This window comes from Mobula birostris, chromosome 25 (assembly GCF_030028105.1).
Source record: "Mobula birostris isolate sMobBir1 chromosome 25, sMobBir1.hap1, whole genome shotgun sequence".
Classification (NCBI taxonomy): Eukaryota; Metazoa; Chordata; class Chondrichthyes; order Myliobatiformes; family Myliobatidae; genus Mobula; species Mobula birostris.
In genome coordinates, this window is record NC_092394.1 from 2,897,839 (window position 1) to 2,915,377 (window position 17,539).

General features: G+C 54.1%; 1 protein-coding gene across 4 annotated transcripts in view; it reads right to left on the minus strand.

Annotated features, from left to right (window-relative positions):
• LOC140187754 (unconventional myosin-Ic-like) overlaps window positions 1–17,539 on the minus strand; it is a 128,076-nt gene that overhangs the window by 16,385 nt on the left and 94,152 nt on the right. For all 4 annotated transcript variants that reach the window (XM_072243425.1, XM_072243424.1, XM_072243423.1 and 1 more), the window contains exons 17-25: window positions 17,081–17,161; window positions 15,484–15,589; window positions 13,305–13,422; window positions 10,139–10,252; window positions 9,730–9,806; window positions 8,102–8,170; window positions 6,929–7,013; window positions 2,808–2,967; window positions 243–326 (exon numbers count right to left, since the gene is read on the minus strand). In XM_072243425.1, coding sequence (XP_072099526.1) covers window positions 243–326; window positions 2,808–2,967; window positions 6,929–7,013; window positions 8,102–8,170; window positions 9,730–9,806; window positions 10,139–10,252; window positions 13,305–13,422; window positions 15,484–15,589; window positions 17,081–17,161 — 894 coding nt within the window. The remainder of the gene's footprint in view (window positions 1–242; window positions 327–2,807; window positions 2,968–6,928; window positions 7,014–8,101; window positions 8,171–9,729; window positions 9,807–10,138; window positions 10,253–13,304; window positions 13,423–15,483; window positions 15,590–17,080; window positions 17,162–17,539) is intronic.

Genomic DNA, 17,539 nt, shown 5'->3' on the forward strand with positions numbered 1-17,539 from the left:
TATTTGAGGGCTATGGTATGGGTGCGTGTCAATGGGATTGTGCAGAGTAACACTTAAGCATGGCCTGGATGGGCTGAAGGGCCTGTTCCTGTGCTCTTTCTACTTGTTTTTGCAATTGATAGTTTTTTTCTGTCACACACTCACTGCTGCTGTAAAACAAGTTCCATGACATTCCCTATCCAGCCCCATCCCCATTCACCCTGTCTCCATCATCCATTCCCCACCCTCATGCCCCACCTCACCTGTTGCTTCCACTCTGGAGTAATCTTCTTGCAGTAGATCTGGACCATGTTCTTCATGTGTAGCTCCCTCAGCAGCTCAGAGGCCTGTGACACACATTCAAGATTGTCATTCAACCATACACAGGAACACAGCCAAATGAAACATTGTTCCTCTGGGGCCAAGGTGCAAAACACAGAACCAACAGTCACACACAACACATAAAGCACAAATAGCCATGATAGCAAAAAAATATAGTTACATAAAGAGGAAATAAAAATAATAATATCGACCAAGTGCCTGAGAATTTGTAGACTGAAGGTGTGTGATGTTGCCCTGGAGCCATGTTTCTGCAAGAACAGACTGTAGCAGTTCCTCATCTCGCTCTAGTGCAGCCACACACAAACCCATTCTGTTTGTTTTCTACCGAGCGAGGGGGGCAGGGGTGTGGGGCCAAACTGGAAGCTCCGATGGAAGGGGCCAGCCTCAAACCCAGCGGCACACAGCCAGCTCTGGCATCTTCTCTGGCAGCCACAACAGGCATGGACGAGGACGTGGTCCGCACCACAACCGAGGTATCCTCGCCGTCAGTCTAATCAATGAACCAGTGAATCAAACTTGCAGTATTCTACAATACCAACGTCCAATAGGGTTGCCATCTCAAGAGAACGCCCAAGACAATAACTTACGTCGCTTGTTGACGGCGCACTACCTGTGGCTGAAGCAAGCTGTAACAAAATGCACAAGTCCAGCTTCAAATGCTATCCAGCAACTCGTGTAAGGTCCTAGTCACACACAGCTGTACTTACATAGCACCTTCCACATCCTTAAGCAGCCTTCAGCCGATGAGGTAACTTTCTCAGCGAGTTGTAATAGAAGGGAGTGTTCAGTGGGCAGGAACATATGGGAGACAGAGCTTCATTCACCCTCAGTTACCACAGCCCTGGCAGAGGCAAAGGCCCCTCACCCCTCTCCCCACAGCCCTGGCTGAGGCAGAGGCATCTCACCCCTCTCCTCACAACCCTGGCTGAGGCCCCTCACCCCTCTCCCCACAGCCCTGGCAGAGGCAGAGGCCCCTCACCCCTCTCCCCACAGCCCTGGCAGAGGCAGAGGCCCCTCACCCCACAGCCCTGGCAGAGGCAGAGGCCCCTCACCCCTCTCCCCACAGCCCTGGCAGAGGCAGAGGCCCCTCGCCCCACAGCCCTGGCAGAGGCAGAGGCCCCTCGCCCCACAGCCCTGGCAGAGGCAGAGGCCCCTCGCCCCTCTCCCCACAGCCCTGGCAGAGGCAGAGGCCCCTCACCCCTCTCCCCACAGCCCTGGCAGAGGCAGAGGCCCCTCGCCCCTCTCCCCACAGCCCTGGCAGAGGCAGAGGCCCCTCGCCCCTCTCCCAACGGGAGAAGGGTGAGACAACTATGGTGCAGAAACAAGCCCACAGCTGGCTGAGTCAAGGGGAGGGGATCAGAGCTGAGCACTGCGGGTGGGGTGGGGGGGTGGAACTTGGACCATAAGATATAGGAGCAGATTTAGGCATTTGGCCCATCGAGTCTGTTCTGCCATTGCATCATTGTTTCTCTCAGCCCCAATTTCCTGCTTTCCCTCCCTGACCAGTCAAGAATCTATCAACCTCCGCTTTAAATATATATAAACACTTGGCCTCCACAGTTGCCTTTGACAACAAATTCCACATTCTCTAGCTAAAGAAATTCTCTGCTGTGAAGGACACCCCACTATTCTGAGGCTGTGTCTAGGACTCCCCCACTGTAGGAAACATCCTCTCCACACCCACTCTATCTGTGTCCTCTGGTCCTAGACTCCTCCACTATAGGAAACATCCTCTCCACATCCACTCTATCTGTGTCCTCTGATCCTAGACTTCCCCACTATAGGAAACATCCTCTCCACACCCACTCTATCTGTGTCCTCTGGTCCTAGACTCCCCCACTATAGGAAACATCCTCTCCACACCCACTTCATCATTCAATAAGTTTCAATGAGGTCACCCTTCATTCTTCTGAATTCCAGTGAAGACAGGCCCAGAGCCATCAAACGCTCTTTATATAACAAGCCATTCAATTCTGGAATCATTTTCATGAAGCTCCTTTGAACCCTCTCCAGCTTCAAAACATCTCTTTGGCTTTTACGTTGGTTTTGACTTTCCTTGTTGGCCACTGTTGTGTCATCTTGCCTTTAGAATACTTCTTCCTCTTTGGTATTTATTTATCCTGTGCCTTCCAAATTGCTTCCAGAAATAACAGCTATCAACCTTGCCAGCTCTGCCATCAACCTTGCCAGCTCTGCCATCAACCTTGCCAGTGTTCTTTTCCAATTGATTCTGGCCAGCTCCTCTCTCATGCCTCTGTAAAACCCTTCCCTCCACTGTACATCTGACTTCAGCTTCTCCTTCTCAAGTTTCAGGGTGAATTCGATGATATTATGATCACTGGTTCTTTTACCTTTAGCTCTCCAACTTGCTGGGACAGTGTTGGCTTCTGGCCAGTGTGATGACTTTGTTCATGTCCAGCACGGTCAGAGCCAGGAACACAGGGGCAGATCAGGTACTGGCACCACAGGTGGAAACAGTCACTTACCTCAGAGAGAGCTGGAGGAGGCACTGGCCATGACTTATCCAGAACGTTCTTTGGCAAGTTGCGTTTCAAATTCATCAGGAAGGAGCATCTGACATAATCCACAAAATACTCATTCTCTGGACAGCGCGGTTTGTGCCGATTAATGAAACCCTTGATAAACCTGGAGGGAGGGAGGGAAGGAAAGGGGAGAGAGGGGGAGAGGGGGAGAGGGGAGTAAGGGAGGGCGAGGGAGCGAGGGGGAGAGAGGGAGAGAGGGAGAGAGGGAGAGAGGGAGAGAGGGAGAGGGCAGCGAGGGAGAGAGGGGGCGAGGGAGAGAGGGGGGCGAGGGAGAGAGGGGGTGAGGGAGGGTGAGGGGGAGAGGGGGGCGAGGGGGAGATGGGGCAAGGGAGAGAGGGAAAGAGGGAGAGTGAGGGAGAGAGAGGGAGAGAGGGAGGGCGAGGGAAAGAGGGAGAGAGGGAGGGCGAGGGGGCAAGGGAGAGAGGGGGCGAGGGAGAGGGGGGTGAGGGAGAGGGGGAGAGGGGGGGGCGAGGGAGCGAGGGGGGGCGAGGGGGCGAGAGAGAGGGAGGGCGAGGGGGCGAGAGAGAGGGAGGGAAAGGGGGCGAGAGAGAGGGAGGGCAAGGGGGAGAGAGGGAGGGAGGGCAAGGGGGAGAGAGGGAGGGCAGGGGGTGAGGGAGAGAGGGCAGGGGGCGAGGGAGCGAGCGAGGGCAGGGGGGGCGAGGGAGCGAGCGAGGGCAGGGGGCGAGGGAGGGGTGAGGGAGCGAGGGAGAGAGTAACGGAGAGAGGGAGGGAGGGGGTAACGGAGAGAGGGAGGGAGGGGTAACGGAGGGAAGGAGGGAGGGGTAACAGAGAGAGGGAGAAGGTAATGGAGAGAGGGAGGGAAGGGGTAACAGAGAGAGGGAGGGAGGGGGTAACGGAGAGAGGGAGGGAGGGGGTAACGGAGAGAGGGAGGGGGTAACGGAGAGAGGGAGGGGGTAATGGAGAGAGGGAGGGAGGGGGTAACAGAGAGAGGGAGAAGGTAATGGAGAGAGGGAGGGAGGGGGTAATGGAGAGAGGGAGGGAGGGGGTAATGGAGAGAGGGAGGGAGGGGGTAACAGAGAGAGGGAGAAGGTAATGGAGAGAGGGAGGGAGGGGGTAAATGGAGGGCGGGAGGGGTAACGGAGAGAGGGAGAAGGTAATGGAGAGAGGGAGGGAGGGGGTAATGGAGAGAGGGAGGGGGTAACGGAGACAGGGAGAGGGTAATGGAGAGAGGGAGGGGGTAACGGAGACAGGGAGGGGGTAACGGAGAGAGGGAGAGGGTAATGGAGAGAGGGAGGGAGTAACGGAGACAGGGAGAGGGTAATGGAGAGAGGGAGGGGGTAACGGAGACAGGGAGAGGGTAATGGAGAGAGGGAGGGGGTAACGGAGAGAGGGAGAGGGTAATGGAGAGAGGGAGGGAGGGGGTAAATGGAGAGAGGGCGGGAGGGGTAACGGAGAGAGGGAGAAGGTAATGGAGAGAGGGAGGGAGGGGGTAAATGGAGGGCGGGAGGGGTAACGGAGAGAGGAAGAAGGTAATGGAGAGAGGGAGGGAGGGGGTAATGGAGAGAGGGAGGGGGTAACGGAGAGAGGGAGAGGGTAATGGAGAGAGGGAGGGGGTAACGGAGACAGGGAGGGGGTAACGGAGACAGGGAGGGGGTAATGGAGAGAGGGAGGGAGTAACGGAGACAGGGAGAGGGTAATGGAGAGAGGGAGGGGGTAACGGAGAGAGGGAGGGGGTAATGGAGAGAGGGAGAGGGTAACGGAGACAGGGAGGGGGTAACGGAGACAGGGAGGGGGTAACGGAGAGAGGGAGAGGGTAATGGAGAGAGGGAGAGGGTAACGGAGACAGGGAGGGAGTAACGGAGACAGGGAGGGGGTAACGGAGAGAGGGAGAGGGTAATGGAGAGAGGGAGGGGGTAACGGAGACAGGGAGGGGGTAACGGAGACAGGGAGGGGGTAATGGAGAGAGGGAGAGGGTAATGGAGAGAGGGAGGGGGTAACGGAGAGAGGGAGAGGGTAATGGAGAGAGGGAGGGAGTAACGGAGACAGGGAGAGGGTAATGGAGAGAGGGAGGGGGTAATGGAGAGAGGGAGGGGGTAACGGAGACAGGGAGGGGGTAACGGAGACAGGGAGGGGGTAACGGAGAGAGGGAGAGGGTAATGGAGAGAGGGAGGGGGTAACGGAGACAGGGAGGGGGTAATGGAGAGAGGGAGAGGGTAATGGAGAGAGGGAGGGGGTAACGGAGAGAGGGAGAGGGTAATGGAGAGAGGGAGGGAGTAACGGAGACAGGGAGGGAGTAACGGAGACAGGGAGGGGGTAATGGAGAGAGGGAGGGGGTAACGGAGACAGGGAGGGGGTAACGGAGAGAGGGAGAGGGTAATGGAGAGAGGGAGGGAGTAACGGAGACAGGGAGGGGGTAACGGAGACAGGGAGGGGGTAACGGAGAGAGGGAGAGGGTAATGGAGAGAGGGAGGGGGTAACGGAGACAGGGAGGGGGTAATGGAGAGAGGGAGAGGGTAATGGAGAGAGGGAGGGGGTAACGGAGAGAGGGAGAGGGTAATGGAGAGAGGGAGGGAGTAACGGAGACAGGGAGGGGGTAACGGAGAGAGGGAGAGGGATGGTTAAGGCGAGCCTGGGTCTGGGTATTACTGGCATCTATGCAACCTCTCTGCCAGTGCCTCTGCACCTACCGGGCATGGAGTGAGTGGATTCTGCACGGGAGGGATAGGCAACCCTGCAACCTTTGTTCTCCCATTGACTGTGGGTGACGTGACCCTTAGCCGTCTGCGGGTCGCTGGCGAGACTGGTGGTGGAGATGGCACTGAATGAACAGCATTATCAGCGACAATGGCTGTTCAGCCCCTCTGGCTGCTGCTGGTCCATCCTCACAACTGCCATTTCAGGCCGAGACTCTTTACCAGGACTGAGGTTTAATAAAGCACTGGTCAGGCTGCACTTGGGGCAGTGCCAGCAGCTTGAGCCCCTTATCTAAGACAGCTGTGCTGCCGTTGGAGAGGGTGCAGAGGTGGGTCACAATATGATTCCAGGAATGAAGGGGCAAAGTTTGAGAAGTGTGTGATGGCTCTGGGCCTGTGCTCACTGGAGTTTAGATAAATGAGGAGGGAATTTCACTGAAACCTATTGAACATTGAATGGCCTAGATAGAGTGGACATGGGAAGGATGGTTCCTATCGTGGCGGAGTTTAGGACCAGAGGGCACGGTCTCAGAATAAAAGGACATCCATTTAGAACAGAGATGAGGAGGGATTTCTTTAGCCAGAGGGTGGTGAATCTGTGGAATTCATTGCACAGGCAGCTGTGAAGGCCAAGTCTTTGGGTATATTTAAAGGAGAGGTTGATAGATTCTCCACTTGTCAATGCATCACAGGTTACAGAGAGAACGTGGGAGAGTGGGTTGAGAGGGATAATAAATCAGCCGTGATGGAATAGCAAACTAGATTGATGGGCTGAATGGCCCAATTCTGCTTGTGTCTTATGGTCTTAGGCACTAGAATGGAAAGGGTGCATTTGCATTTTCCACCAATCACCTACCAGCTTCTCACTTCATTCCCCCCTCTCCTCCGCCCACCCACTTTCCGCTCCCCTGATCATACTGTCACCTGCCAACTTGTATATCTCCCCCTCCCCCTCTCTTCTTACTCTGGCTTCTTTCCCCTTCCTCTCCAGTCCTGACGAAGGGTCTTGGCCCAAAATGTCGGCTGTTTATTGCCCTCTGTAGCTGCGGCCTGAGTTCCTCCAGCGTTTTGTGTGTGTCCCACCTGATCTGCAGCATCTGCAGAAGCTCTTGCAGCTCGGGTTTACAGCTCCTGTAACACGGGTACTCACGTCTGGCCAAGCTGTGGTCAGAGACTGGTGGTGGGGGTCTGGCCGATGGGAATTCCAGGGGCATGGCTAGGCTCTGGAAGGGGTTCATATTTAGTATGAATGTTTTACAGCTGTCTGGGGCCCGATATCTCCCCACCCCCCCAGCATGAGCCGAAACCCCATGCTCTCTGTGGCAAGCTCCCGGCTGTCCGGCCCTGTCTCACATGAGTGGGCCTGTTCCACGGCCCAGGGCACGGGGCAAAGTGGAGGCACGCCCTCACCTGCGGATGGTGTTTGCAGCGTTTCTCCTGCGCGTTGCCACACGGCGTCCCATCTCCCCTCTCCACCACGACTGGATGGTGATTGCTGCAGAGAGAGCGAACACGGGTCAGGCCAGATGGACATCCTCCCATTGATCAATACACCACCCCTGACCCCTGTCCCTGAGCCCCTCGCCACCCTCACAGTCGAGCTGTGCTTCCACCCATCAGGGTCAGGCCAATGTTACACACGCAGTACCGGTGGGCTCACATCCCAGCACAAGAACTCAGTTAACACCCAAACCTCACCTCCTGCCAACCTTTCCCTGCCTCTTCATCTCCCTCAAAATCATTTGGGCACTTTCTGCCCCTCCTTCAGGTAGTGTCCCAAAGATTCAGCACCACAGAAAACACCCACCTACCTCCCCAGGAGGCTGAACCCTGGCGTGAGGGCGTGAGGTTCTCTCACACCAGGAAACACCCTCTTCACGTCCATCTGCAGAGGCCCCTCAGGATCTTTCATGTTTCAGCCCTACCACCACTCCACCATCCTTAACCCCGGTCCGGTACAACCAGTTCACACTCTCACATTCTTTCCAGTCGATAAGACATAGGACGGGAGTGAGGCTGCTCAGCCCATCGACTCTGCTCTGTTATTCCATCGTGCCTGACCCCGTTCTCCTGGCCTCTCCCCGTAACCTTCCACATGCTGATCGATCAAGAACCTATCAACCTCCGCTTCAAATATACCCAGTGACTTGGCCCCCACAGCCATCTGTGGCAGTGAATTCCACAGATTCACCACCCTCTGGTCAGACAGAGAGAAAGAGAGCAGTTGTCCACGTCCCTCCTGACCCGCTAACCTCTGCCCTCCGTCGAGAGGTGGCGATCGAGGTGTTGGAATGAGGAATGTGCCACCTGCTGGTGAGAGCAAGAAGAATTTCTTCACAGCATAAGCGAGGAGCCTGTAGGCTTGTCTCCATGGAGGGAGAGTCAGCAAAGGCCTACTCTGGAATGGCTTGGGGTGAGGCAAGGAATCTGCCCTGGCACAAAATCAGCAGATAACGAACAGCACAACAGGATTGAGGGCAGAATGGCCTGTCCCTGTTTCAGTTTCCAGTGTTTTTAAACAAGTTTCTGAGGCACGACAGCGCCTAGGTTCACGAGCACGCAATCCCATCACCAACAGCTCACCTGAGGACCGCAGCTTCTGATATTTCTGCCTCTGGTGGAATCCGCGCCATTCCGCCTGGATCTTCGTGGCTGTGGGAGGGAGGAATTCTGTGATTGCAATGCCATCTCCATCCAATACTCAGCCCCACCTGTCACTCCCATCCCACAGAACCCTCCACCAACTCATTCCACCTCATCCTCTCCTTCTGCAAACCCCGTCTCACACCCACCCACAACCCCCGTCCTGTCTCACACCCACCCACAACCCCCGTCCCGCCTCACACCCACCCATGTCCCCGTCCTGTCTCACACCCACCCACGTCCCCCGTCCCGTCTCACACCCACCCACGTCCCCCGTCCCGTCTCACACCCACCCACAACCCCGTCCCGCCTCACACCCACCCACGTCCCCCATCCCGCCTCACACCCACCCACAACCCCCGTCCCGCCTCACACCCACCCACAACCCCCGTCCCGCCTCACACCCATCCACATCCCCGTCCCGTCTCACACCCACCCAATGGGGTCCTCTGGCCCTTCCCAAGTCCATCTGTAATCACAGCACCAGTGACCCTGTTCACTGCCCGATGAACTGTGGGGGGTTTGTACGTTCTCTGTGTCTGCGTGGGTTTTCTCCCACAGTCCATAAACGGACGGGTTAGGGGTGAGGGTCAGCAGGCGGGGTGACACTTGCTGGCTGCCCCCCCACCCCCCAGAATATCTTTGGACTGTGTTGGCCGTTGATGCCATTATCACATTCCACTGCATGTTTGGATGTAAATGTGACAAATAAAGCTCAATCTTATCTAATCGAAAGCAGACACGTTCTGTCTCCTCCGCTCTCCCACCGGACAGAGGGGACCACAGCCTGACGGAAGCACGTCTCAGCAGGCAAAAGGATAGCCCCACCCTGCTGTTGTCGGACTACTGTTCCAATCAGATGGGCTCGGGACCTCATTAACTACCTGGTTGTGCTCTTCAGAGAGACAGCACAGACAGGCTTTTCCAGCCCAACGAGCAGCACCGCCCAGCACCCCACCTACTGAACCCTAACCCGATCACAGGAGCACCCGGAGGAAACCCCCAGGCTCACAGGAGGGATCGTACAAACTCCTTACAGACGACAGCCAAATTAAAGTCTGAACGCCAACATCCCGCCCTGTAATAGCGTCTTGCTGATCACTATGCTGCTGTGCTGCCCAGACAGGGACTTGAATCTTCAGCCTCACATTCATCTGATGCTTTACTGGTGACATACCCAGGAACCTGACAGTCTGCACGTTCCCCGTAACTGTACACTCCATTCTGCATTCTGTTATTGTCTTACCTCAATGCTCCGTGGTAATGAAATGATCTCTCTGAACAGAACGCAAGACAAGCTTCTCACTCTACTTCGGTACGTGTGACAAGAGTAAACCCGTTTCCTAATTCTTCAGCCACCCCACACTGAGACTCCCATCAGGCCTTGCACAGGTCCGACCCCACTGCCGCAGATGAGACTGCAGTGAGAACAGCCCAGCGGGGCACCAGGAGGTTAAACGGCCTGTCACCGGGAGCTGCGCTGGGGGATGAGCTGGTGCCGGAGCCCAAGCCCGAGCCCGAGATGCAGACCCCAGGGAACAGGCAGAAGGCCGAGCGTGGACACTCACCGATGGAGTTCTTCTGCAGCTGGAAGGCATCCTCTGTGGCAAACAGGGTTTTGGGAAAACGGATGAATATCTTCGTTCTAGAACACAGAGGAAAAGAAATCAAACAGGCAGAGAGCAGGGAGACAGAGGCAGGGCAACAGGACTCACCCCAGTGAAGAAACTGACTCTCCCCAGGGTACAGTCCCTGATGTACTGACTCTCCCTGGGGTCCAGTCCCTGACATACTGACTCTCCGCAGGGTGTAGTCCCCGATGTACTGACTCTCCCCGGGATCCAGTCTCTGATGTACTGACTCTCCCCAGGGTACAGTCCTCGAATATGTTGGCTCTCCCCAGGATCTGCTCCCTGAATGCTCTGGTTCTTCCCAGGATTGGATTTGGGTTACAAACCATTCCTGCTTGTGCCTCACCTGCCAAGCTTGTAATCTTCGGGCTTGTATCCGAGGTGTTGTACCAGCGTTGCCACCCCGTCGGCAGGCTGCCCTCTCCAGTTGGGCCACGTCTGAGGGCAGAGAGACTTGTACCTGGAGAATGTGAGCATCGGGCAGAGAGCATGAGCGTGGTAGAGAGATGACAGAGAGATGTGAGAAAGAGAGAGAGAGATGGAGATAGAGATAGAGATGTACAGAACAGTATTGGAGAACAGCCTTGTAACTTGGTTTGCAGATTCCAGGGCCGGGGTCTGTGGCTGGAGGAGCCCATGCTCCGTGTTCATGAGGAGCGGGAGGCCGCAGCCCCCATCAGTACGTTTGAAAGAGTTGCTCCATCATGAGGATTAGCCTTCCCAGCGTCAAGGACACCGTCAAAAGGCAATGCCTCAAAAAGGCAGCATCCATCAGTAAGGACCCCCATCACCCAGAACACGCCCCCTCCTCATTGCTACCATCAAGGTGGAGGTACAGGAGCCTCAAGATACACACTCAATGTTACAGGAACAGCTTCTTCCCCTCTGACATCGGATTTCTGAATGGACATTGAACCCGTGAACACTACCTCACCACTTCTCCTCTTCTTTGTAATAATTATTTAAATATATATATATATATATATAAATTAAGTAGTGCAAAAATGAGGAAACATATACTGTATATCTGTATAAATTAAAAGTGTATATGTGTGTGTGTGTATGTGTGTGTGTGTGTGTGTGTGTGTGTGTGTGTGTGTGTGTGTGTGTGTGTGTGTGTATGTGTATGTATGTATGTATGTATGCACAACCAGGTAGATAATGAGGACCCTCTCGGCCCAAAACGTCGACTGTACCTCTTCCTAGAGATGCTGCCTGACCTGCTGCGTTCACCAGCAACTTTGATGTGTCTTCCCCCAAGTCACAGTTCTCTTACAGATTGTATCAGGTTTTCCTCCAGGATTTCCCTGTATTTTGCTGCATTCATTTTTCCCTCTACCATCACAAGCCTTCCGAGACCTGCTGCAGTGAAGCATCTCCACAGCAAGATGCAGCCACCACCGTGCTTCACAGTGGGGATGGTGTGCTTTTGATGATGTGCAGAGTTCGGCTTACAACATAGCGTTTAGTCTGATAGCCAAGAAGCTCAATTTTGGTTTCATCAGACCATAGAACCTTCTTCTAGCTGACTTCAGTCTCCCACATGCCTTCTGGCAAACCCTAGCTGAAATTTCATATCAGTTTTTTCAACAGTGGCTTTCTCTTTGGCATTCTCCCATAAAGCTGTGACTGGTGAAGCACCTGGTTAACGGTTGTTGTATGCGCAGTCTCTCCCATCTCAGCCACTGAAACTTGTAATTCCTCCACAGTTGTCATAGGTCTCTTGGTGGCCTCCCTCACTAACCCCTTCTTGCACCGTCACTCGGTTTTTGAGGATGACCTGCCCTAGGCAGATTTACAGCTGTGCTATATTCTTTCCATTTCTTGATGATTGACTTAACTGTACTCCAAGGGATATTCAGTACTTGGAATTTTCTTGTATCCATCTCCTAACTTGTGCTTTTCAATAACCTTATTCTGGAGATGCTTGGAGTGTTCTTTTGACTTCATGGTGTAGATTTTGCCAGGATACTGACTCACCAGCAGTTGGATCTTCCAGATACAGGCGTATTTTTAGTACAATCAATTGAAACACTTTGACTGCACACAGGTGATCTCCATGAAAACTTCCAAAGGGCTGTATACACTCAAAACATATACATTTATTATATACACCATAAGACATAGTAGAATTAGGCCATTCATCCCATCGAGTCCGATCTGTAAATCCATCATGGCTGATCCCGGATCCCACTCAACTCCATACACCTGCCTTCTCGCCATATCTTTTGATGCATTGACTGATCAGGGAACTATCAACTTCCGCCTTAAATATACGCACGGACTGGCCTCTACCGCAGTCTGTGGCAGAGCATTCCACAGATTCACTACTCCTCATCTCTGTTCCAAAGGGTCACCTCTGAAATTCTGAGGCTGTGCCCTCTAGATCTGGATACGCCCAACACAGGAAACATCCTCTCCAACCGCCCTATCTCGTCCTATCAACATTCGGTAGGTTTCACTGAGATCCCCCCCCCCACTGCATTTTTCTAAATTCCAATGAGTACAGGCCCAAAGCTGACAAACGTTCCTCATACGTTAACCCCTTCATTCCCAGAATCATCCTCATGAACAGCCTCTGGACTCTCTCCAATGACAACATGTACTGTAAATATTTCTCACTGTAATGCTTAGATATGTCATTACTCTGTATTACACTGCACTGCCGCTCATTGTAATTTCCAGTTATTTTATTCCTCTGTATTACACTGTATATATTTTTCAATGTAATGTTTAGATATGTCATTTCTCTGCATTGCAATGTACTGCTGCTGTGCTGGAAAACAGTAAATTTCCCAACATGTGCCAGTGATTTTGATTCTGATTGAAATTCTGGTGTCATTTCAGCCCCGACACCCTAATTTATTTGATTTATGTAGAGGTACAGTGCAGAACAGGCTCTTCTGGCCTTTCGAGCTGCGTCATCAGCACCCCACCGATTTAACCCTAGCCTAAACATGGGACAATTTACAATGGCCAAGGAACCTGCCGAGGTACATCAGTAGGAGGAAACCGGAACAGCCGGCAGAACCCACACAGTCACGGGGTGGACGTACACTTCTAGACAGCGCAATTGAACTGATGGCCCAAACTGTAATAGCGTGGCATTAACCACTGTGATCTTTGTGTACCTGGTGTGGAGGACAGGTGGTGGTGGGGGAGCAGTTCAGTCAGGGGATCCTGAGTTTGTCCAAGCCCACTGTCTGCCCCTCTTCCAAGGACCTGCCCGTACTTGGTGTCCATGGAGGGGGAGCACACTTTATCTGACAACTCCCTGGCGATTGTCTGGCAGTGGTGACAGCTACAGGGGCTGGAGCAAGGATCACACGTTAATTTAAAATGTCTTCAACAAAATTATTCTGAACAAGCAATGTTGAAATAAGTTTAAGAAAATCTGACTGAACTGCGACCACTTGTGGAGTGTTTGAGCACCAGCGGCTGCTCAGTGAGCAGGACATGGAGTGAGTGGGATCGTTGGTGTGTTTGGCCCAGGAATACGAGCTGGTACCCACCTCTGCAGGAAGATCTCGAATCTTCGCCGGTATGCAAACCCAGCTCTGCGCACCCGCAGGTTTTCCATCAGACCGAGATACTTGACCTGATGTCTGATCAGAACTTCATCAAACCTGCCTGGAACAGCATTGGGACATGTCACTGACACAGTGACAGACTGTGTACACCAATTCATTCAGACACTGTGTACCCTGACCCCCTCTGCCTGTACATCAATTCACCTACAGTGTACACCCTAACCCACTCTGCCTGTACATTGATTCACCCACAGTGTACACCCTAACCCACTCTGCCTGTACATCAATTCATTCACAGGGTACACCCTAACCCACTCCGCCTGTACATTGATTCACCCGGATAGTGTATACATTAACCACTCCACCTGTGTAACCCCAGCGACCTCGACCCACTCACTGCAGTTGTAAGGTGGTGGTGTTTTATTGATGAAATTGGACCTTCTGGTGACGAGGACCTCCTCTCCGGGGCTGTCCAGAAGCAAATGCTTTGAGAGGCTGGTCAAGGACAGCTGCAGCAAGCTACCACCCACAGTGGTCCCCTTACTATTCGCCTACCAACACAACCGATCGACAAATGAAGCGATAGCCACAGCTCTACATACCGTCCTTACACATCTGGAGAAGAAGGATGCTTATGTGAGAAGGCTGTTCTTGGACTACAGTTCAGCATTCAACACCATAACTCCCTCCAGACTCAACAAGAAGCTCAGAGACCTCAGCCTGCACCCTGTCTTGTGTAGCTGGATCCTGGACTTCCTGTCGGATCGCTGACAGGTGGCAAAGATGGGCTCCCTCACCTCTGCCCCTCTGACCCTCATCACAGGAGCCTCCACGACTGTGTCCTGAGTCCCCTCCTCCACACCTACAACTGTGTAGATGCGTTGCCACGCACAGCTTCAATCTGCCGAGCAAAATTTGCAGATGACATGACATCGGTCGGCTTTATTCCAATAATGATTGAAAGGTTAACACCCTGACAGAGTGGTGCCAAGAAAACCTCTCCCTCAATGTCCAAAAACTGAAGGAGTTGATCGTGGATTACAGGAGGAACGGAAACAGGCTAGGCCTTATTGACATCAATGGGGCTGTAGTTGAGAGGGTGAGAAGTTTCAACGATCTCATTTGGGCTGTACATACTGGCACAACGGCGCCTCTTTCACCTCAGACGGCTGAAGAAGGTCAACACGAGTCTCCAAATCCTCAGGACTTTCTCTAGGGGCACCATCGAGAGCATCCTGACTGTCTGTATCACTGCCTGGTATGGGAACTGTACCTCCCTCAATTGCAGGCGACTGTAGAGAGTGGTGCGGACAGCCCTGCACATCTGTGCATGTGAATTTTCCTCTGTTCAGGCCATCTACAGCAGCAGGTGCATAAAAATGTCCCGGGGGGCCATCGGGGACTCCAGCCACCACAAACTATCTCAGCGGCTTCAGTCTGGCGAACGGTACCACAGCGTTAAGGCCAGGATCAACAGGCTCTAGGACAGCTTCTTTACCAGATCATCAGCCTGATCAATACACATTGATCTGACTGCACATATACATATACAAAACAACTCTGAATTGCAACATCCTCCCACATTTCCCTTCCATAAAGATTTTTACACCCTCAAGTAAGAAATGGATGTAAGAAATAAGATTGTAAATGTAATTATTCGATTCTCTGGCATAGGGCTGATGTGCCCTGCTCTGTGCAACATCTGTGCAACATCTGGGCAACATCTGGGCTCATCTCAACCTTCTTATTATCACATTTTCTGGGCCCTCAACCCTTGAGAGACCCTGTAACTACCACACGAGCAAACCCCAAGGACCACGTGCCAACCTCGCCTCCTGGTCCAGTCTCCCTGTATTTCCTCAGGTCCGGATTCCCGTATGCCAAACCAACAATCACTCCCTCCCCTCCCACCAGTGGGCAAGGGGTGGGGAGAGGGGGTCGAGGGGCAGAGAGAGGGGCTTGAGGGGAAGAAGGGGTTGGGTGAGGGGGTTGATGGGCAAATAGTGAGAGACTAGGGATGGGGAGAGGGTCAAGGTGTGGTGAGGGGTTGAGGGATGGAGAGTGGGGAACTGGGGTGGGACAAGGGGTGAAGGGGCGAGAGGAGGAGAGAGTGAAACAAGGGACAGGGTTGGGGGTCGAGGGTGAGGGGGTTGTGATTTACCTGACTGCTTGGCATCGTTGGGTTTGATGCAGCGCACGTAGGAGGGATCTTTCGACATCAGGATCTCCATCAGCTTCGCCAGGCTGTTCTTAAACTGGGTGGCGGCCTGGGGGACAGAGAGGGGGGTTGAGAGAGAGACACACAGAGAGGGGGGTGTGTGAGGGGGGTAGAGACAGAGAGGGGGGAGAGAGAGGCGGGGGTGGGTGTGAGAGACAGAGAGAGAGAGGGGGGTGGGTGAGAAAGAGAGGGTGCGCGTGTGTGTGTGTGTGAGAGAGAGAGAGAGGGGAGGAGAGAGTGGGGGAGGGGGTGGGTGTGAGGGGGTAGAGGGAGGGGTGGGAAGAGAGTCGGGGTTGAGGGAGGGGGTGGGGGGTGGGGATGGTGTGAGGGGGTAGAGGGAGGGGTGGGAAGAGAGTCGGGGTTGAGGGAGGGGGTGCGGATGGTGTGAGGGGGTAGAGGGAGGGGTGGGAAGAGAGTCGGGGTTGAGGGAGGGGATGGGGATGGTGTGAGGGGGTAGAGGGAGGGGTGGGAAGAGAGTCGGGGTTGAGGGAGGGGGTGGGGATGGTGTGAGGGGGTAGAGGGAGGGGTGGGAAGAGAGTCGGGGTTGAGGGAGGGGGTGGGGGGTGCGGATGGTGTGAGGGGGTAGAGGGAGGGGTGGGAAGAGAGTCGGGGTTGAGGGAGGGGGTGGGGGGTGGGGATGGTGTGAGGGGGTAGAGGGAGGGGTGGGAAGAGAGTCGGGGTTGAGGGAGGGGGTGGGGGGTGGGGATGGTGTGAGGGGGTAGAGGGAGGGGTGGGAAGAGAGTCGGGGTTGAGGGAGGGGGTGGGGGGTGGGGATGGTGTGAGGGGTTGAGGGAGGGGGTGGGGGGTGGGGATGGTGTGAGGGGTTGAGGGAGGGGGTGGGGGGTGGGGATGAACAGGAGGATGCACTTTGAGCAAGTGAGGCTGGGAGTGAGGAGGTGCCATGGGTGGGGGGACACAGTCACCCGGCGATGGTCCTTCCCCCCTGCCCCCCTCACAGATTGGGACTTGGTGACAGCAAACCTAAGGGAGCTGGAAACTGGGTATGGACACTGGTCCCACATAGTCCCCTCCCCACCTCTGATGGGACTCATTCCACAGGGCGTGTGGGTAGCTACAGCCTGTGACTGATTTTCCCAAATGAGACAAATCCTTTGAGTAAGGAAAGGATGTCTATCTACTGTGGGGAAGGGGTCAGTGCCTCCCTCATTCTCTCTCCTACCTGCACCTTCCCGACACACCAACCCCATCCCAGATTGGGGACAGTGACCTCCGCACTCCAACTGAACCAGTCTGACCTTCCCAACGGGGGCTAGGGATGGTGTCAAAACTATCAGGCCAAAGCCTGACCCCCGACCCAACATGTCTACCTATTGACCTCACCCCGACCCCCGACTTGACTTTGGCATCTGACCACTTCTTCCCAGCACCAACTCAATCTCAAAGAAGCTGCAGCTGGAGGGAGGGGCTTTGGGGTCTGAGCCCCGCTTCCGGGGTGTGGGTCTTCGAGTTTTCTCTTTGCCCCACCCCTCTCCCAAACATGACTCCCACCCTGGGGTGATTCCCCACCTTGTCCACTCACCGTCTCCGGCCTCTTCTTGTCCTCGGGCCCGGCCGGCGGGAAGCATTGACTAACGATGCGATTCCCGGAGTCACACATCGCCTGCAACACACCAAGGGTCAGCGGCACAAGGACAGTTGTAGGGAAGGGTGGAATGAGGGGCTGAGGGAAGTTGGTAGGGAACCGAGGAATGAGGGGCTGTAGGAAGTTGGTAGGGAAGGGAGGAATGAGGGGGAGGGTGGGGGCAGGGGGATAGGGACCTTTTTCCCCTCCACCAGCAGGTTTCTGACTGGACAATGAACACATGTAAGTGATCACAATTTTATTCTCTTTTTTGCTCTTTTTGCACTACTTAATTTATTTTAATATATATTATTTCTTACTGTAATTTGGGGTTTTTTAACTACTACATACTGCTGCCACAAAACAGGTTTCATGACATTGCCAATGATAGTAAACCTGATTCTGACAGAGCACAGG